This window comes from Mobula birostris, assembly GCF_030028105.1.
Source record: "Mobula birostris isolate sMobBir1 chromosome 1 unlocalized genomic scaffold, sMobBir1.hap1 SUPER_1_unloc_1, whole genome shotgun sequence".
NCBI lineage: Eukaryota > Metazoa > Chordata > Chondrichthyes > Myliobatiformes > Myliobatidae > Mobula > Mobula birostris.
This window is the reverse complement of record NW_027274035.1, coordinates 1,046,843-1,069,531: the sequence shown is the minus strand read 5'-3', so window position 1 is coordinate 1,069,531 and position 22,689 is coordinate 1,046,843. Positions and strand designations below refer to the sequence as shown.

General features: G+C 42.4%; 1 protein-coding gene across 1 annotated transcript in view; it reads left to right on the top strand.

Moving 5' to 3' along the window:
- LOC140191985 (regulator of G-protein signaling 22-like) overlaps window positions 1-22,689 on the top strand; it is a 204,855-nt gene that overhangs the window by 53,083 nt on the left and 129,083 nt on the right. Inside the window, exons 3-5 of the mRNA XM_072249889.1 lie at window positions 57-142; window positions 3,913-4,054; window positions 4,877-4,949. Coding sequence (XP_072105990.1) covers window positions 57-142; window positions 3,913-4,054; window positions 4,877-4,949 — 301 coding nt within the window. The remainder of the gene's footprint in view (window positions 1-56; window positions 143-3,912; window positions 4,055-4,876; window positions 4,950-22,689) is intronic.

Here is a 22,689-nt window from a genome sequence, read left to right as displayed (position 1 = left end):
ACTATAACATGGTAAAGGAAACTAATTTGAAGTCATGTTATCTCTGTCAATTTTAGTGCTTGGATCGGGAGCAGGGTATTACATGGATTATAAATGAAAGACTTCCAGCATTTCTGAAGAGTGACAATTATTTTGAGTACAGGTGAATGCTCAATGAACTTTCCTTTCTATGTTGTGCTAATGTTTAATGTTGCTTTCATACTGGTAACCATAACGTATGTAAACCCAGAGCAACGAACTCAAAATGCTGGAGGAACTCAGCAGGCCAGACAGCATCTATGGAGAGAAAAAGTTCCCTTTATAAACATGAAAAATTCTGCAGATGCTGGAAATCCAAAGCAACACACGCAGTAAAGGAAATGAACAAACAGTCGATGTTTTGGGCTAAGACCCTTCTTCAGGACACCACAGAGCTATTACAGCATAGGGGGAAACCATTCAATCCATCCAGTTAATGCTAGCACCTATTAGAGCATCTTCATCTGTCTCATTCTCACTTTCCTTATAGCCCAGCAAATAATTCTCTTTCAAGTGTCTATTCTTTTCTCTATTGGAGTCACTGAAAGGCAAAAGTTTGGAAAAAGGACAAGACTTGGTTGGCCGAATGACCTTTTATGTTGTAAGTTTTTTTTATTAAACTATGAAATCCGTCTCACTATTCTTTGTTATATTTTAATTTTTTGGATTTTTTTTATCCATTTGAGTTACAGTTCCAATTGCTCTACTCTGTTACTACTGTCCCTTTGACTTTTTTCCCCACTTTTAAGCATAGCAATAATATATGCTCTCTTCCAGGGCCCTGACATTATTCTCTAATCTAATGTATTTTTATTTAGCTGTAGTTGTGTCTCTGCTGTTTCTTGAGAAAATGAAATCCATCAGAAGTACAATGTTTCAGAGAGAGTTTGGCCCCATCTGGAGAAGTTGATGAAAGTAATCTTTCAGATTCAAGCAGCAGCTTTGTCAGTTTTATTCCTGTCATGAATCCTACCTTCGATCCATTGACATAAAATACCAACAATTTAAAGATACTTCTGCTTTCCTTCAAGCTGCACTCCTGAGGAAAGTCATGTGGATGTCCTTCTGATCCAACAGAGAGAAGGTGGTCAGGAAGGGACTGATGGTGCTAACTCCTCTGTAGATCTTTACACACGTTACCCACATGCACCCACCTGAAATAGTGTTCAATATGCTATTGCAAATCTTCCTTTTCACAGGGACAAATGGGGCAATTGCGGCAAAGGCTCCAAAACCTGAGTGATCACCTGCAAGCATCTTAGAGTAGTGGTCCCCAACCTCCGGGCCGCGAAGCATGCAGGGGTGCAGCGGTAGCCGGATCGCACCCAGCACATCTTTAAGAAGAAAGCCGAAAAGAAACAATTAGGTGCCGCCCAGAAGCCAGTCTTCAATAGAGGAACTGAGGTGGAGAAGGTCAATAAATTTAAATCCTTTGGCATTAAGGATCGACTTTTCTCTCTCTGAAAAGTGCCAGAGGATCTGTCCTGGGACCAGCATGTAACTGTCATTACAAAGAAAGCTCGGCAGCGCCTATACCTTATTAGAAGTTTGTGTAGATTCAACATGTCACCTCGATCCTGACAGCCCTGTCTTTTCAGCTTGTCTGGGCTGGCGTTTAAATTGACCAAACAATAGAACAGCTGAAGGCTCCAGCGCCGTGGAAAGAGGCATGAACATCGCGTACAGCAAGTGAAATCGGCAATCGCCTCTGATCTGGTCCGACATTTACCTGCCGGGTGGCACCTAATTAATTAGCTTGTTTATTTCGGCTTTTTTCTTAGAGATGTGCTGGATGCGCTCTGGCTCTCGCTGCACCGCTGCATCCTTTGATATCGGTATCACGGCTCGGAGGTTGTGGACCACTGTCTTAGAGAACTGTTTATATTAGAGGTAACCATCGTCTGGTATTGTGTGGTACGAACGTTAGTTAAACAGAACATGTTTGCATATTGATTTTGTTGTATTCAATATCTGAATCTAAATAGTTCCAAATGGAAAACTATTCAATCACCAGTGAATCTGCTCAGAATGTGGGAGAATTGCGGTCCATGTAACTTTGACTGGATTGGTTGTTGGTGCCAGATGGGGTGGTTTGAGTATCTCAGAAACTGCAGATTTCCTGGAATTTTCATGAACAACAATCTCTAGTGTTTACAGAGAATAGTGCAAAAAAAAACAAAAATAAAAAATCCAGTGAGCAGTAGTTCTGTGAGCTATAATATCTTGTTAACGAGAGGGGTCAGATGAAAATGGCCAGGCTGCTCCAAGCTGACAGGGAGGTGACAGTAACTCAGATAGCCACGTGTTAAAACAACGGTGTGAAGAAGAGCACCTCTGAATGCACAACACGTTGAACCTTGCCACAACAGCAGAAGACCACAAACTTTCACTTAGCGGCCACTTTATTGGGTAAAGGAGGTAAATAAAGTGACCATTGAGTGTACATTTTCCCAGGTTTGAAAACTCAGTCTTGAAATATTATTGCTGTTTCTCTTTCAACAGACACTTCCAACTATCTCCAAGATGTTCTGCTTTTACCTCTATTGTTCGATCATTATGTGCCTGTTGTATGGCATGTGTGATCATGGTCTTTCCAGGATCATGATTGTTCTTGGCAAATTTTTCTACGCAGTGGTTTGCCATTGCCGCCTTCTGAGCAGTCTCTTTACAAGACGGGTAACCCCAATCATTATCAATACTTTTCAGAGATTATCTGCCTATTGTCATTGGTCACGTAATCAGGACTTGTGATATGCACCAGTTGCTCATACGACCATTTACCACCTGCTCCTACAGCTTCACATGACCCTAATCGGGGGGATAATCATGTGCTACACCTTGCCTAAGGGTGACCTACAGGCGAACAGAGGGAAGGAGCACCTGGCACATCCTTTGGCAGAGGCGTATCACCACCGCACCACACGATAATGTAAAATTTAAAATTGCTTAATCACAAAGCTACCTTTCTTGGAAAATTTGGTGGATGGATCCAGAGCCAGAAGCTGTAGATTTAAAATTAACAAGAAAAGATTCAGACAATAGGTAAGTATTGTTTTTTTCAAAGGTTGTGATTATCTCAAATGCTGTACCTAAATTGGAGAGGAAAATCTTGGGGGAAAAGCTAGATGTTAGGAAGATTCTTTATGTTGCAGGATTTGGAGAATTATGGACAGAAAACTTAGTCAAGCTGATCATAGCTAGTTTATCAAAGAGCCAGTACATGAATGGCAGGTTGAAAGACACAACTGTTTGTGTTCCAATTCAAAGTCCAAGAATATATTGAAAAGCAAGCATTCTTTTACAATATCATGCTCTTCTCCAATTTTTAAATATTCTTCTTAGTTCTTTCAGAATATATGGATGTTGTTCTTAGAGATTCATCACAAATCTCAAATTTATTGAGATTGTCACCTGTTGTGTGTGTGTGTGTTCGCGCGCACGCGCGCGTGCCCTTAACTCCTGGTGGAGTCGTCGGGTTGCTGTCATGACAAGCTTTTTTTTGGTATGCTCATCGTACGGCGTGTCTGGGTCGTCTGGGGCATGTGAAACCTGGCGGAGCCAATCCCTCTCCAGGTTTTTTTTTACGAGGTCGAGTTGTTAGCTCGACACTCAACCCAGGCATGGATGGAGAGTGTGCACAGGAGCCAGCCGGATTTGAACTTGGAACCTCTCGCCCCGAAGTCCAGCGCTGATGCCACTATGCCACCAGCCAGCGTGCCACTATTGTAGTATGATGTATATCATTGGATTAATCTTCATAGATTATTCATAGCATTGATGTAAAGAATGAATTTGCAATGTGGTATTTTAATGGTTTATCGTTTTAAAAAAAGAAAAGCTTAGTTATCCAAGCACCACCCACTGATCAAAGACTGTTCCTTTTATTAAATATAGACTTGCAAAGCTGCTGTCTCAGTTGGAATGCAAAAATGGCCCTCTGATGGTCCCACAGCACTTTGAAGTAAAAGAAACACCTGAACCTAAAATTGTAGACAAGGCTGAAGATATGAAAAAGTTACGTATTTTCTTCGGAGAGGTAAAGGCCAAACTCTCACGACATCAGTGTGCAGAGAGGCATTTGTGTCTTCTTCTAGTTTTATTGATATAACTGGAATGTGTTACCATTGAGAAAGGAATAACTATAAGCAAAGCTAAGCTAGTGACTAAAAGCCAGCAAATCAACCAGACTTGAATGGCCTACTGTTTGGTTCCAAATGGAGTGACTGCAAAAAAACCAGCAGATATTTGTCAAGAAAATAAGCAAAGTTTAGCCTGACTTCCAAGTGTGAAAATGCAGAAAGTGATGCTTAGAAAGTGTAATGGCACTTAAAAAATCATGTTCAAATAGATTGGAGCACGGTTTTATGAGAAGGAAACCAGGGTGGATGGATTTTAGAGTTTACTGATGGTGTGACTGGTAAAGCAGGTTTTAAGAAAGTATTCAGTGAAGTACCATATTAAGGATTCAAACACAAGATCAAGGTTAATAGATTATGGAGTTGTATGCCATTATAGATAGAAGATTGGTTAATGAAAATTGGTCCATGAGTATAATATTCAGCATGAAATTCTAACTTGTGAAGCTGAAAGAGATGCGTCCCCTTGAATCTCGTGCGAGGCTTGTGCAGAAATTGCAGGGGCTCTAGCACAGGTGTATAAAAGGTTCTTAGCCACGGCTGAGATGCCAGAGTAATGAAGGATAGCTAATGTTGTTCCACTGTTTAAGAAAGGTTTTAGAAATAAACAAGGAAATTACAGGGTGGTGAGCCTGTTGTCATTAGTGGGTGAGTTATTGGAAGGTATTTTAAAGGACCGGATGCATAAGTATTTGGATTGTTGATATTTTTGTTGTTGTTAGTTCATCACCCCTAATGCCAACTGCAGCTCATCAGAGTGCTCTGACCTGGTCCAGGCTTTCAATTTGTCTCCAGGTATAGCCTGTCTTTGAAGATCCATCCTCTCCCAGGGAAGAGTCTTTGGAACTTTTGTTGCCATTTCTGTCATACTGGATTTTTTGGGATGGGGTTGCTAGCCTTTTTGCAACTGGGCTTGGGACCATCCATTGTGGAGTTATGTATTTGGATAGATGGGGCCTAATTATGGATAGGTAACATGGCTTTGTGCATGGTAGGTGTGTCTAACCAATCTTGTAGAGTTTTTCAAGGAGATTACCAGGAAAGTTGCTGAAGGAAAGGTAGTGGATATTGTCTACATAGACTGCAGCAAGGCTTTTGACAAGATCCAGCATGGGAGGTTGGTCAAGAACTTCTAAGTTGCTTAGCATAAATGATGAAATAGTAAATTGTCTTGGTGAAAAGGTTGCAACCCAAAGCATTGACTGTTTCTTTCCTCCATAGATGCTGCCTGACCTATTGAGTTCCTCCAGCAGTTTGTTAATCTGGATTTCCAGCATCTGCACAATTGCTTATGTTTAACACTTTTCACTGTGGATTTGACACTGCCTTCACGGGAGATCGGTGCTGGATCCATTGTTGTTTGTCATCTATGTCAATGATCTAGATGATAATGTGGTTATCTGGGTCCCCAGATTTGCAGATGATACCATGATTGGGGGGCATAGTGTACAGTGAGGAAGGCTATCAAGACTTGCTGTGGGATCTGGGCCAGATGGAAAAAATGGATTGATAAATGGAAGATGGAATCTAATGCAGGAAAGTGTGGTGTGTTGCACTTTGAAGAACAAACCACAGTAGGACTTGCACAGTAAATGGTAGGGTGCTTGGGAGTGCAGTAGAACAAAGGGATATGGGAATACAGGTCATAATTCATTGAAAGTGCATCACAGGTAGATAGGGTCATAAAAAGACCTTCCGGCACATTGGCCTTCATAGATCAAGTATTGAGTAAAGGAGATGGGATGTTATGTTGAAGTTGTATGTGCCATTGGTGAGGCTTAATTTGGAGTGTTGCGTGCAGTTCTGGTCATCTAATAGAGGTCGTAGGTTAAGGGTGAAAGATGAAATAATTCAGGGGAAAATGATGGGGAACTTCTTCACACGGGGTGGTGAGAGTGTGGAATGTGCTGTCAACGGATGTGTGGATGGGGTTCAATTCCAACATTAACCAGAAATTTAGTTAAGTACATGGATGGAGGGGTGTGCAAGACTATCACCCAGGTGCAGATCAATGGGATAAGGCGGAATAATAGCCTGGCACAGACTAGATGGGCTGAAGGGCATGTTTCTCTGCTGTAGTGTACTATGATTCCAAAGTTTAATACTTGAAAGACAACTGTTTATGTCATTGAATGTAGAATCTGACTGGAACTCATCCAGGTTTGATGATAAAACAAAGGGAAGTGAGCTGTAAGTGTTTGATGCTGCTGGTGGGTCTAACACGCTTGCATCCATAAATGGATACGAGCAGGTTAAATGATGGATAAAAAAAGTAACAGAATATATTTTGGGGAAATATGAGGTTACCCAGTGGAGAATGAAGAAACAAAACGTTCTTTAATGTGAGCGTCCTTGCACATGAATCACAGAAGTCAGCCTACATGTACCCGGAAAGCTCAGACTACAAAGTAAAAGATTACGGTGCTTTTTCTGCACTAGTGTAGGGGCTTTGTTGAGATGATGTCTAGAGTACTGTGCGTAGTTTTGTTCTCATTGAGAAAGTATTACTTGCCGTATGAGCTATGCACAAGATTGATTCCTGGAATGTGTGTGCTGTCTGTCCTATGAAGAAAGACTGGGTAAAGTGAACCTATGTTCTCTGGAACTTGTACCACTTTATTAGAGTATAAGATTAAATGGGTTTAATAAACTCATGGGTGGGAGCAACTGGTCTGACTAATAACATTTCATTAATCATAGATGTTAATGACACGTTCTGCAATGCAGAAGTGAAATCTCGATTGTGTGATGCCACAAAATGTCCAAAATTGTTTGCCCACATGGTCTGCCAGCTATCTCTTGATGCTGCTGGTGAGGTTAATATGCTCGCATCCTAAACCCTTTGAAAGCAAGGCAGCCACCACATTTCCTGGTAGAAATAAACATGTGGTTGTGCTGGAACAGGTCTTTTACTATCCAAAAACTGATATTACTAGGGATCGCTCCCTACACGACTCCTTTGTCCAATCGTCCCTCCCCACTGATCTCCCTCTCGGCACCTATCCTTGCAAGCGGAAGAAATGCTACATCTGCCCCTACACCTCCTTCCTCAGTAACATTCAGGGCCCCAAACGGTCATTTCAGTTGAGGCGACACTTCACCTGTGAGCCTGTTGGGGTCATCTACTGTATCTGGTGCTCTGTGACCTCCTGTATATCGGTGAGACCCAACGTACATTGAGAGACCGCTTTGCCGAGCACCTATGCTCCGTCTGCTAGCAAAAGCGGGATCTCCCTATTGCCACCCACTTTGATTCCACTTCCCGTTCTCATTCTGACATGTCAATCCATGGCCTCCTCCATTGTCGCAATGAGGCCATACTCAGGTTAGAGGAGCAACACCTTAGATTCCATCTGGGTAGCCTCCAACATGATGACATGAATATTGATTTTTTTTCCCGAACTTCCAGTAATGGCCAACCCCACCCCCCTCCTTCAACATTCCCCATCCCCTTTTCTCTCTCTCACCTTGTCTCCTTGCCTGCTCTCTCTGGTGCTCCTCCCGCTTTTCTTTCTTCCATGGCCTTCTGTCTTCTGTTAGAGTCCCCCTTCCCCAGCCCTGTACCTCTTTCACCAATAAACTTCTAAGCTCTTTACTTCACCCCTCCCCGCTTCCGGTTTTCCCTATCACCTTGTGTTTCTTCCTCCCCTCTCCCCACCTTCTTACTTTGACTCCTGATCCTTTTTCTGCTGTCCTGAGGAAGGGTCTTGGCTTGAAACCTTCACTGTTTTTTTTTTTCCATAGATGCTGCCTTGTCTACTGAGTTCCTCCGCCATTTTGTGTGTGTGGTGGTTGGATTTCCAGCAGCTGCAGGTTTTTCTTTTTTTTAACTGATATTACTAAACCCATTTTCACAATCAAGAATTTTAATTAGAGGGTCTTTCAACCAGGATCTTGCTGGGAGCATAGGAGAAAGATTGCATCTACATGCCACCTGTCTTAACTCAGAGTTACCAAAAGAGCTTTCTTAAAACAGTGCAATATTTCACATGGTTGTAATCAAAGAAAAGCAATTTGTTTCTCTAGTCAATTTTTTTTTGCATAGCAACATCCTACGAGTGAGATAAATAACCCTTAAGTTCTATTGTAATGGTGTTGTTGAGAAATGAATGATGTCCAGCACATTCTTAGTTTTCATCAATGAGTATGATGCAGCACAGAAGACCATTTGTCAACTTTCTAATCAGTTTTATTTATTTACTCACGGGATACAGGCATTACTGGGAAAACCAGTACTTACCCATGCCCACACCAACTGAACTGAAGGACCACCTAAGTAATTCCAGCAAGCAACTCAACGTGAGTTATAGCCTCTCTCTGCTCTGCAGTGACACCAAATCTCCTGAGACAGTCTCAGGGAAGAAGTAGGCACCAGTATCAGCTGCCTCTTTAGGTTGGGATCCCTCAGCTGTCAGAGCTTGCTGCAAGTTGATCACATTAGGTTGAAAATTTGCATTGCTGAAGGATGTACTTGAACCAAATAGCATTTTGCAGCTTTCCAATGGTTTTGTGGTCAGTATTGTTAACCATTAATTTTGAATTCAAGATTTTTACAATTTCTTTAGATGGTCCAATTGGAAAAGTGATTTTCAATTGTATAGGCCCCCTTGTTCCAGAATTTATTATTAAGCTTCTGTGTCTGCAGTTCTGCTTCCTTTCACCAATCCCATTTCACTGTCATTTGCTTACTGTATAAGAAGTTACACAGAGAACCTGAAAACTGTAGAAATCAAGTAGAATGCTAACATGTAAAAGAAATGCTGTGATAACTCTGAACATTTTGGTGATGGGTGACTTTCAGGAAGTAAGTATTTAAATTTTGGATATTTGGTGCTTGTTAATACATTTCTTTAAAGCAGGGGTACAGTGTACTAAGAACTAATTAAATGTTGTTAGAAACATAGAAACCCTACAGCACAATACAGGCCCTTCGGCCCACAAAGCTGTGCCGAGCATGTCCTTACCTTAGAAATTACCTAGAGTTACCCATAGCCCTCTTTTTCTAAGCTCCATGTACCTATTCAGGAGTCTCTTAAAAGTCCCTATCGTATCCGCCTCCACCACCATCGCCAGCAGCCCACTCCACGCACTCACCACTCTCTGCGTTTAAAAAAAACTTGTCCCTGACATCTCCTCTATACCTACTTCCAAGCACCTTAAAACTGTGCCCTCTCGTGATAGCCATTTCTGCCCTGGGAAAAAGCCTCTGACTATCCACACGATCAATGCCTCTTATCATCTAATCCACCTCTATCAGGTCACCTCTCATCCTCCGTCGCTCCAAGGAGAAAAGGCCGAGTTCATTCAACCTATTCTCATAAGGCCTGTTCCCCAATCCAGGCAGCATCCTTGTAAATCTCCTCTGCACCCTTTCTATGGTTTCCACATCCTTCCTGTAGTGAGGTGACCAGAACTGAGCACAGTACTCCAAGTGGGGTCTGACCAGGGTCCTATACAGCTGCAACATTACCTCTCGGCTCTTAAGCTCAATCACACGATTGATGAAGGCCAATGCGTTGTACGCCTTCTTAACCACAGAGTCAACCTGCGCAGCAGCTTTGAGTGTTCTATGAACTCAGTCCCCAAGATCCCTCTGACCCTTCACACTGCCAAGAGTGTTACCATTAATACTATGTTCTGCCATTATATTTGACCTACCAAAATTAACCACTTCACACTTATCTGGGTTGAACTCCATCTGCCACTTCACAGCCCAGTTTTGCATCCTGTCAATGTCCCACTGTAACTTATACAGCCCTCCACACTATCCACAACACCTCCAACCTTTGTGTCATCAGCAAATTTACTAACCCATCCCTCCACTTCCTCATCCAGGTCGCTTATAAAAATCACAAGGAGTAGGCGTCCCAGAACAGATCCCTGAGGCACACCACTGGTCATCGACCTCCATGCAGAATATGACCCATCTGCAACCACTCTTTGCCTTCTGTGGGAAAGCCAGTTCTGGATCCACATAGCAATGTCCTCTTGGATCCCATGCCTCCTTACTTTCTCAATAAGGTTTGCATGGGGTACCTTAGCAAGTGCCTTGCTGAAATCCAATCCATATACACTACATCTACTGCTCTGCCTTCATCAATGTGTTTAGTCACATGCTCGAAAAATTTAATCAGGCCCGTAAGGCACAACCTACCTTTCACAAAGCCATGCTGACTATTCCTAATCATATTATACCTCTCCAAATGGTCATAAATCCTGCCCTCAGGATCTTCTCCATCAACTTGCCAACCACTGAAGTAAGACTCACTGATCTATAATTTCCCGGGCTATCTCTACTCCCTTTCTTGAATAAAGAAACAACATCCGCAATCCTCCAATCCTCCAGAGCCTCTCCCATTCCCATTGGTCATCACCAGAGGCTCAGAAATCTTCTCCCTCACCTCCCACAGTAGCCTGGGGTACACCTTGTTTGGTCCCGGTGACTAATCCAGCTTGATGCTTTCCAAAAGCTCCAGCACATCCTCTTTCTTAATACCTACATGCTCATCTTTTCAGTCCCCTGTAAGTCATCTCTGCAATTACCAAGATCCTTTTCCGTTGTGAATACTGAAGCAAAGTATTCATCAAGTACCTCTGCTATCTCCTCCAGTTCCATACACACCTTTCCACTGTCACACTTGATTGGTCCTAATCTCTCACGTCTTATCCTCTTGCTCTTCACATACTTGTAGAATGTCTTGGGGTTTTCCTTAATCCTGTCTGCCAAGGCCTTCTCATGGCCCCTTTCATTCTTAAGCTCCTTCCTGCTAGCCTTATAATCTTCTAGATCTCTATCATTACCTAGTTTTCTGAACCATTCATAAGCTTTTTATTTTCTTCTTGACTAGATTTACAAACGCCTTTGTACACCATGGTCCCAGTACCCTACCATCCTTTCCCTGTCTCACTGGAACATACCTATGCAGAACTCCATGCAAATATCCCCTGAACATTTACCATATTTCTTCCGTACATTTCCCTGAGAACATCTGTTTTCAATTTATGCTTCGAAGTTCCTGCCTGATAGCCTCATATTTCCCCTTACTCCAATTAAATGCTTTCCTAACTTGTCTGTTCCTATCCCTCTCCAGTGCTATGGTAAAGGAGATAGAATTGTGATCACTATCTCCAAAATGCTCTCCCACTGTGAGATCTGACACCTGACCAGGTTCATTTCCCAATACCAGATCAAGTACAGCCTCTCCTCTTTTAGGCTTATCTACATATTGTGTCCAGAAACCTTCCTAATCACACCTAACAAACTCCACCTCATCTAAACCCCTTGCTCTAGGGAGATGCCAATTGATATTTGGGAAATTAAAATCTCCCACCATGATAACCCTGTTATTATTACACCTTTCCAGAATCTGTCTCCCTATCTGTTCCTCAATATCCCTGTTGCTATTGGGTGGTCTATAAAAAAACACCCAGTAGAGTTATTGACCCCTTCCTGTTGCTAACTTACACCCATGGAGACTCCATAGATAATACCTCCATGTATTATGAACAAAGCAGATGAGCTTAGAGCGTGGTTCAGTACTTGAAGCTAGTTGTTGTGGCCATTACAGACTTGGATGGCTTAGGAGCAGGAATGGTTACTTCAAGTGCCAGACTTTAGATGTTTCAGAAAGGACAGGGAGGGAGGCAAAAGAGGTGGGGGCGTAGCACTGTTGATCAGGGATAGTGTCATTGCTGCAGAAAAGGACTCTGTGTCAAAGGAGCAGCCACCGTTGCTTCCCCCAGGTAGGCCGTTCCCCCCCCAACAGTACTGAAGTAGGAGTACTTATTGTTAAGGGAAACAGCCACAGGGGTTACTCTCTAAAATATGACTCCTGCCCTTCCTCCTCCTGGCTGTTACCCACTTATCTGTCTCCTGAGACCCCAGTGTGACTACCTGCCTATAGCACCTCTCTATCACCTCCTCACTCTCCCTGACCAGACGAAAGTCATCGAACTGCATCTCCAATTTCCTAATGCGGTCCCCAAGGAGCTGCAGCTCAACGCACATGGTGCAGATGTGGCTGTACGGGAGGCTGGGAGGCTCCAGGACTTCCCACATCTGACACCGAGCACAGATACTTCCGGCCTCACACACATACTTCCTGTCTGTATTCTACACAGGCAACCTACCTTGCCTCGATCCACTGTCGCTTAAGCCCCGTTGAACCAAAGCCCTCCTATTCTGCCCACCTATACTCTGTCGTCCGCTCTATAAAGCTTCCTCCTTTTAAACTCTTCTTGCTGTTCTAACTGGCTGACATCCATGAGCTTGCGCAGTCATGCCTTGATCAAAGTTAGATAAACAAATTTATTACAGACAAAATCCCAATTACGTGGATTGGTCTGACAAGGAAATGTCCAACATCTGTGCCCTTGAATCTTAAAACATGTAAGGGAGGGATAGGAATGTGGAGTAAAGTATGTCATTTGCTCTGGGGTGTCTTTGCTGTGAGTTGAGAGGATGGCTGCGTCAGAACTCCACATTTAACGAGGGACGGAAAGGTTATGGCAGGGTGGATCAGAAGAAGGAAAGTAGCACTTAATGTTTGAATTGTGGTTGAGGTTTCAGCAGATTGATTTGGGTTGGGAGGAGCCAAGATTGGACAAAGATCAGGCGGGGAATCAGTAGAAGAGAGCCTGATAGATTTGGCCAGAGATGAGGGACAGAAATTGGCACCAGATGGTGGGATTCAGAAGGGCCACTTTTCAACATAATTGTATAAGGGCTAAGAGAGTTGAAAAAGAGCGCCTGAAGGCTTTGTGTGTCAATGCGAGGAGCGTTCGTAATAAGGTGGATGAATTGAAAGTGCAGATTGTTATTAATGATTATGATGTAGTTGGGATCACAGAGATATGGCTCTAGGGTGACCAAGGATGGGAGCTCAACGTTCAGGGATATTCAATATTCAGGAGGGATAGACATGAAGGAAGGGGAGGTGGGGTGGCATTGCTGGTTAAAGAAGAGATTAACGCAATAGAAAGGAAGGACATAAGCCGGGAAGATGTGGAATCGATATGGGTGGAGCTGCGTAACACTAAGGGGCAGAAGACGCTGGTGGGAGTTGTGTACAGGCCATCTAACAGTAGTAGTGAGGGCGGAGATGGTATTAGACAGGAAATTAGAAATGTGTGCAATAAAGGAACAGCAGTTATAATGGGTGACTTCAATCTACATGTAGATTGGGTGAACCAAATTGGTAAAGGTGCTGAGGAAGAGGATTTCTTGGAATGTATGCGGGATGGTTTTTTGAACCAACATGTCGAGGAACCGACTAGAGAGCAGGCTATTCTGGACTGGGTTTTGAGCAATGAGGAAGGGTTAATTAGCAATCTTGTCGTGAAAGGCCCCTTGGGTAAGAGTGACCATAATATGGTGGAATTCTTCATTAAGATGGAGAGTGACATAGTTAATTCAGAAACAAAGGTTCTGAACTTAAAGAGGGGTAACTTTGAAGGTATGAGACGTGAATTAGCTAAGATAGACTGGCAAATGACACTTAAAGGATTGACGGTGGATATGCAATGGCAAGCATTTAAAGGTTGCATGGATGAACTACAACAATTGTTCATCCCAGTTTGGCAAAAGAATAAATCAAGGAAGGTAGTGCACCCGTGGCTGACAAGAGAAATTAGGGATAGTATCAATTCCAAAGAAGAAGCATACAAATTAGCCAGAGAAAGTGGCTCACCTGAGGACTGGGAGAAATTCAGAGTTCAGCAGAGGAGGACAAAGGGCTTAATTAGGAAGGGGAAAAAAGATTATGAGAGAAAACTGGCAGGGAACATAAAAACGGACTGTAAAAGCTTTTATAGATATGTAAAAAGGAAAAGACTGGTAAAGACAAATGTAGGTCCCCTGCAGACAGAAACAGGTGAATTGATTATGGGGAGCAAGGACATGGCAGACCAATTGAATAATTACTTTGGTTCTGTCTTCACTAAGGAGGACATAAATAATCTTCCAGAAATAGTAGGGGACAGAGGGTCCAGTGAGATGGAGGAACTGAGCGAAATACATGTTAGTAGGGAAGTGGTATTAGGTAAATTGAAGGGATTGAAGGCAGATAAATCCCCAGGGCCAGATGGTCTGCATCCCAGAGTGCTTAAGGAAGTAGCCCAAGAAATAGTGGATGCATTAGTGATAATTTTTCAAAACTCGTTAGATTCTGGACTAGTTCCTGAGGATTGGAGGGTGGCTAATGTAACCCCACTTTTTAAAAAAGGAGGGAGAGAGAAACCGGGGAATTATAGACCAGTTAGCCTAACGTCAGTGGTGGGGAAACTGCTGGAGTCAGTTATCAAAGATGTGATAACAGCACATTTGGAAAGCGGTGAAATGATCGGACAAAGTCAGCATGGATTTGTGAAAGGAAAATCATGTCTGACGAATCTCATAGAATTTTTTGAGGATGTAACTAGTAGAGTGGATAGGGGAGAACCAGTGGATGTGGTATATTTGGATTTTCAAAAGGCTTTTGACAAGGTCCCACACAGGAGATTAGTGTGCAAACTTAAAGCACATGGTATTGGGGGTAAGGTATTGATGTGGATGGAGAATTGGTTAGCAGACAGGAAGCAAAGAGTGGGAATAAACGGGACCTTTTCAGAATGGCAGGCGGTGACTAGTGGGGTACCGCAAGGCTCAGTGCTGGGACCCCAGTTGTTTACAATATATATTAATGACTTGGATGAGGGAATTAAATGCAGCATCTCCAAGTTTGCGGATGACACAAAGCTGGGTGGCAGTGTTAGCTATGAGGAGGATGCTAAGAGGATGCAGAGTGACTTGGATAGGTTGGGTGAGTGGGCAAATTCATGGCAGATGCAATTTAATGTGGATAAATGTGAAGTTATCCACTTTGGTGGCAAAAATAGGAAAACAGATTATCATCTGAATGGTGGCCGATTAGGAAAAGGGGAGGTGCAACGAGACCTGGGTGTCATTATACACCAGTCATTGAAAGTGGGCATGCAGGTACAGCAGGCGGTGAAAAAGACGAATGGTATGCTGGCATTTATAGCGAGAGGATTTGAGTACAGGAGCAGGGAGGTACTACTGCAGTTGTACAAGGCCTTGGTGAGACCACACCTGGAGTATTGTGTGCAGTTTTGGTCCCCTAATCTGAGGAAAGACATCCTTGCCATAGAGGGAGTACAAAGAAGGTTCACCAGATTGATTCCTGGGATGGCAGGACTTTCATATGATGAAAGACTGGATGAACTGGGCTTGTACTCATTGGAATTTAGAAGATTGAGGGGGGATCTGATTGAAACGTATAAAATCCTAAAGGGATTGGACAGGCTAGATGCAGGAAGATTGTTCCCGATGTTGGGGAAGTCCAGAATGAGGGATCACAGTTTGAGGATAAAGGGGAAGCCTTTTAGGACCGAGATTAGGAAAAACTTCTTCACACAGAGAGTGGTGAATCTGTGGAATTCTCTGCCACAGGAAACAGTTGAGGCCAGTTCATTGGCTATATTTAAGAGGGAGTTAGATATGGCCCTTGTGGCTACGGGAATCAGGGGGTATGGAGGGAAGGCTGGGGCGGTGTTCTGAGTTGGATGATCAGCCATGATCATAATAAATGGCGGTGCGGGCTCGAAGGGCCGAATGGCCTACTCCTGCACCTATTTTCTATGTTTCTATGTTTCTAAATCAAGGCTTGATGTTGAAAATCATGGGAATCATAAAGAGGCAAAGAGGTTAGCGTTGATATCAGAGTGGGGATCATTTTCTGTGGTGTGAGGAATGATGAGAGGTGTGGGAATAACACTTTGTGTAAAGTGCAGAAAAGGGGACAAATTTCAGACGTGTTCTGCAAAACTTCGTTGATCAAAGTTTGCTTGCCCCAGTGAGAAACTTGGCCTGCTGGATTTTTGGGAAATGACATTGGTCAGGTTAAGGAAGTGTCATTAGGTTACACTGAACAACAAAGATTTTGCTTCCTGAATACTTTTGGGTGTACCTTATGGATTTTGGGATGCTGATCATGAAATTCACCATGAAATTTCTCAATCATGCACCATTGTTTTGAAATTGCCTACATATGCTATTTCAATTCATTATTCAAGTCATTTAAAATGTTACCCACAGTGTAAGCTGAAAATTTTTCTATCTTGACAAGGCATGCCTGTGCATGGTTAGGCAGGGTGGATGCTGCAAGGCAGGACAGGTTTTAGAAAAACAGGGCCTGGAGTCCAGAGGATGCATAGTCATAGTCATACTTTATTGATCCCGAAGGAAATTGATTTTCCTTACAGTTGCCCCAAACAAGAATGGAGTAGAAATATAGCAATATAAAACCATAAATAATTAAATAGTAATATGTAAATTATGCCAGGAAATAAGTCCAGGACCAGCCTATTGGCTCAGGGTATCTGACCCTCCAAGGGAGAAGTTGTAAAGTTTGATGGCCACAGGCAGGAATAACTTCCTATGACGCTCAGTGTTGCATCTCGGTGGAATGAGTCTCTGGCTGAATGTACTCCTGTGCCCAATCAGCACATTATGTAGTGGATGGGAGACATAGTCCAAGATGGCATGCAACTTGGACAGCATCCTCTTTTTAGATACCACTGTCAGAGAGTCCAGTTCCATCCCCACAACATCACTGGCCTTACGAATGAGTTTGTTGATTCTGTTGGTGTTTGCTACCCTCAGCCTGCTGCCCCAGCACACAACAGCAAATATAGTCATAGTCATAGTCATACTTTATTGATCCCGGGGGAAATTGGTTTTCATTACAGTTGCACCATTAATAATAAGTAGTAATAGAACCATAAGTAGTTAAATAGTAATATGTAAATTATGCCAGTAAATTATGAAATAAGTCCAGGACTAGCCTATCGGCTCAGGGTGTCTGACCCTCCAAGGGAGGAGTTGTAAAGTTTGATGGCCACAGGCAGGAATGACTTCCTATGACGCTCTGTGCTACATCTTGGAGGAATGAGTCTCTGGCTGAATATACTCCTGTGCCCACCCAGTACATTAAGTAGTGGATGGGAGACATTGACCAAGATGGCATGCAACTTAGACAGCATCTTCTTTTCAGACACCACCATGAGAGAGTCCAGTTCCATCCCTACAACATCATTGGCCTTACGAATGAGTTTGTTGATTCTGTTGGTGTCTGCTACCCTCAGCCTGCTGCCCCAGCACACAACAGCAAACATGATAGCACTGGCCACCACAGACTCGTAGAACATCCTCAGCATCATCTGGCAGATGTTAAAGGACCTCAGTCTCCTCAGGAAATAGAGACAGCTCTGACCCTTCTTGTAGACAGCCTCAGTGTTCTTAGACCAGTCTAGTTTATTGTCAATTCATATCCCCAGGTATTTGTAATCCTCCACCATGTCCACACTGGTTGGAAACTGGATGGAAACACCAGTACCTTAGCTCTCCTCAGGTCTACCACCAGCTCCTTAGTCTTTTTCACATTAAGCTGCAGATAATTCTGCTCACACCATGTGACAAAGTTTCCTACCATAGTTCTGTACTCAACCTCATTTCCCTTGCTGATGCATCCAACTATGGCAGAGTCATCTGAAAACTTCTGAAGATGACAAGACTCTGTGCAGTAGTTGAAGTTCGAGGTGTAAATGGTGAAGAGAAAGGGAGACAAGACAGTCCCCTGTGGAGCCCCAGTGCTGCTGATCACTCTGTCGGACACACAGTGTTGAAGCACACGTACTGTGGTCTGCCGGTCAGGTAATCAAGGATCCATGATACCAGGGAAGCATCCACCTGCATCACTCAGCTTCTGCCCCAGCAGAGCAGGGCGGATGGTGTTGAACGCACTGGAGAAGTCAAAAAACATGACCCTCACAGTGCTCGCTGGCTTGTCCAGGTGGGCGTAGACACGGTTCAGCAGGTAGACGATGGCATCCTCAACTCCATCGGGGCTGGTAGGTGAACTGGAGGGGATCTAAGTGTGGCCTGACCATAGGACAGAGCAGCTCCAGAACAAGTCTCTTCAGGGTCTTCATGATGTGGGAGGTCAATGCCACCGGTCTGTAGTCATTGAGGCCACTGGGGCACGGCGTCTTTGGCACAGGGACGAGGCAGGACGTCTTCCACAGTACAGGAACCCTCCGGAGCCTCAGACATGATAGCACTGGCCACCACAGACTCGTAGAACATCCTCAGCATCGTCCAACAGATGTTAAAGGACCTCAGTCTCCTCAGGAAATAGAGATGGCTCTGACCCTTCTTGTAGACAGCCTCAGTGTTCTTTGACCAGTCCATTTTATTGTCAATGCAGACAAAGATGCCATGATGCACAAGCCAGGAATGGAAAACAATGCTGATATTGATTCAGATTTTGAAACCTTTATGTCGAGTCAGTTGCATCTGATAACTCAATGTGAGCTAAGTGACTTGGGTTTGTCAAAGGCAAAAGCAGAATTACTGGGTTCAAGACTGAAAGGATGAAATCTGCTGTCACCAGGCACAAAAAAATTCCATGAAAGATTTCGATATTTGAGACAGGTGTTTCCCAGAATAACTGATGCCAAGGTTAAAGAAGGCAGATCAAACAGGTCATCAATGACAGGCAATTCAAAGAACTTCTAGTGGGATTGGAGAAAATCGCATGGAAGGAATTCAAGAACGTTGTTGAAAATTTTCTTAGCAACTACAGACCACCAAACTGCGTGCAGGTGGTTGACAAAGCATACAAAACCGTGAAGTGCAGCACGTCATTTTCTGCATCCCCGTTGAGACGTCTTCACTGTCAGTGACGAGCACGGTGAAAGGTTTCACCAGGACATTGTGGTCATGGAGAAAGAGTATCAGGGCAACTGGAATCAGTGCTGGCTGATTATTCTTGGATACTTAAGGCAGAAGCCTCAGAAACTGATTACAAATGAAAATCGTCAAAAAAACATTTTTAGCTTAGTTGAACTACTGGAAATTGTCAGCACTGTTATGAAATTAAACACATAATTCAATAAAAATTAATTTGTTTCTCCAAATTCCTACATGATACAAATAGTCTGAAATAATATTTGTGTTCTGCTTCAAGCAGTCTATCATAAACAAAAAAATTCTGAGTAAGCAACGCTTTTGGAAAAAAAAAAGTTGTTGTCCAGTGTTGTGGAAAATGGAAATAGTTGAAATATTTGATTACAGGAGGGCCAGACTTTGGGAGCTCAGAGTGAACTTATTGTGACTATACTGAATCAAAGATTGACAGCAAAAATGAAATTGAATAGTGAAAAACCTTTAAAATGCATCTCTTCAATCTTGTCTGAGTTAAATTCCATTTTGCACTCCGTTATGAGAATCGGGTGAAGAAATTGGGTTTGTTCTTTATGCAGAAAAGAATTGAGAGGAATTGTGACAAATAAGTTCCAAAGTGATGATGGATAAAGTGCTGAAGAGAATCTGTTTTCGAAATTGCAAATGTTCAAGAATAGAAGACACAAGTTTAAAGTGATTAGTAAAATGAGCAAAGGTGGGATGAGGAATAACTTGCTGTGCACCAAGCTAGCATCTGATTGGTTGGGGGTAAGCAGCATGGGCTTCAAATGGATCTGCTCTTCAAAGAAAACAGAAATGGTAGATTATCAGAACTGGTGAACTTTGGTTCACAGATATTCACTACAGATTTAAAGGGCAACTGTAATTGCTACTCCATGTAGCTTTATTTTGAAAGTCATTATTAGATCTGCTTCCATTCCCCTTTTAGGCAGTCCATCCAAGATCATAGTAACTCAGTGCCTGAAAGCTGTTTTCTCACTGTGGTGAATGACACTACCTTCAAGACAGTGAATACAGAGTTGTAGAATCATCCAGCATAGAAACAAGCCACTTGGCCCACCATGTTGACATCTTCTTGTAAACTCCAGTAAACAAGTCAACAGTAGAATGGAGCTAGGTTTCGGCTGACACATAAAATCGACATTGTTAGCAACTGAGGTTGGAGTGGCCTTCATTCTGGCAATAAAGGTTAAACAGACTGTCTTTCATTTCCAGTCACCTGCAGTCTATGTAAGGATGCTGTTGAGAGGGGCAGGGAGATCCCAAAAACTGCAGTTGCAGTTCAGAAGGTCTCTGGGACAGATCGTCAATGGGTTTGAATGGAAGAGCAGAGGGAAATGAACCAAGTGTTGTCTATGGGAATGATTTTTTTAATATAAAGACTGGACATGTACAGTATAGCAAATGCAGGAAATTTGCAGTGTTGAATGTGCTCATACCGTGTGCTGGGGTAGGGCTGAATTCTGGGCAATACGATGTCTTGAGATTCTAATATTCTTGGTGACAGTCAGGTTAGTAGTTAATAGCTCTAAAGGTTGCCTGCAGAGTGGTTTTGCCTGGTTGACTTTTAGTTTTGTACTTGGCCCTGAGATCACTGATCCCTCTGTAGGAATGCAAATGGAAATCAAACACTATATTTCAAGCATTGTCTCACCGTGATCCATACAATTGAAACAGAAGTTACTTATTCTCGTATTCCAATCATCCTGCAATAGAAATTAAGCTAATATTTGCCTTCATAATTACTTGCTGTGTCTGCATGTTAACTTTGTATTTGGTGTACCAAAACTCTTGGATCCTTCTGCATTTCAATTTCTGTGTTAGGTTATCCCATTTGTAAAATATGAATGCTATCTTGGCACTGGTTTCACCCCTGCTTACTGAATTTCTGACAACTGTGCCTAGAAAACACTTCTACTTGGGGTTAGTTATTGTAACCTCAGTGTAACAGCTGACACTTCCCTTCCTCCCTTCCTCTTCTCACTATGAGCGGTCTGAATCTGTCCATAACCCATAACTCAATAGCTACAAGCAATTGCTTCAATTTAATTGGATTTTCCCTTTTAGTGGAATTTCTCATTCACAATCATTGCAAGTAATAAAAACAATGTCTCCTTAGGCTGCTGCTACCCAACCTAAGTTACTGTACACTGAGGCAAATGAAGAAACCACAACAACGATAGTTCATTCTGATCATCAGTCTACAACTAGTGAACAGAAATTTTCACATCTTTCTTCAGAACCTTCTAAATCAGTTGAACGTGACCTGCCTGGTAAGTTACATAGATTATATGAGCAGTCTTGGTGGGCCAAATAGCCTAATTCTGCACCTATGCCTTGTGGTCCATATTTTGACTTGTTTATCATTTTAATTTCCATGCAAAATGTTATGTGAATATGAATGCATTTTAGCAATGGCATGATAGAAAAAATACTTTAAATCATGTTGAGTATCCAAATAAGATTTTGGAAGCTTCATCTTCAGAAAATTGTCTAATTCAAAGCGTTGATGCTAACTTTGGTCAACTAACTTGGGTTAGACAAGAACCCCACAAATCTTAATTTAAAACTTACACTTTATTGCAGCAGCACAAATATCCATGTAAATTATACTAGCTCTGGCCAATAACTTTGATTCATGGATACCATTGTCCTTTTGTACCAGTACTCACCCAAACCACTGCTCCAATTTAAACCGAGGAAGGGTGTTGCCAGATTGTGATTTTGTTTCTCATGATAACTGTTCTCTATCGTTCTTGTCCATTTTACCTCTGGCATTCACTTTCTTGTGGGCATATTCAACAAATTGATTGAATAGTAACCACAATAGAATCTATGTGAGACTGCCCAACAAGGGCAATCAACCAGAGTGCAGAAGACAACAAACAAACTGTGCAAATGCAAAAATAAATAAAAAAGTAATAAATACTGAGAACATGAGGTGATGGATCCTTGATATTTATTGATGCAAGCAAGTGTCTAAGTTGTCTGAGTTACCATTAAAATAAAATGCTTAGGAAAATACATTAAATAATTATTAGATTCAGAAGTAGAGCAATAATAATGTGTGAAAGAATACAAATCCAAGGAAGTACATTAGTGTTCAGACCTGACTACCAAACCTCATTCCAAATTGAATGAGTTCTGCAAAATATTGTTAGCTAAATCTTGTTTGATAACACCACAGTTTGATAATAGCCTCATTATGGTTAATAACGGCTTCATTCTGCAGTAAAATAAGAGGTGGTGTGTCGGGGGGTGGGAGGGCAGTAGGAATATATTCAGCAAGTCTTCAACAATATCCTTAATTTGTGTACTAAAGCAATTGAGCGATTCTATGACAGGTTTAGGTAAGGCTTGCCCAACCAAAACTAAGTCTTCTGAAACAACAGAGTCAGCAATGTTAGTGCTATTCAGATTGAAATTTAATGAACTCTTATAATGGCATGTGCTAGAAGTGATAATGTGAGAATATCATTCAGCAAGACAAATTTTCAGAACACCCCATTACTGATGGGCAAAAATTATAGAGAAAAGTTATCATAACAAAAAAATCACAAACTGCTAACCTTGCCTAACTCAGTCCCTCTGTAGGCCCAACGTTCTCCTTTGATCACAAGAATCCACATTTTTCTCCCTTCTGGCTCCCTGCTGCTTTCCATGACGGGTGTATTATGAAGTAATATCCATATTGATCCATTTCCCAATGTTATGTTATTTAATTGAAATCTAATCAAGAATTCCATGGTTCTCTAATTGCACCATATTAAC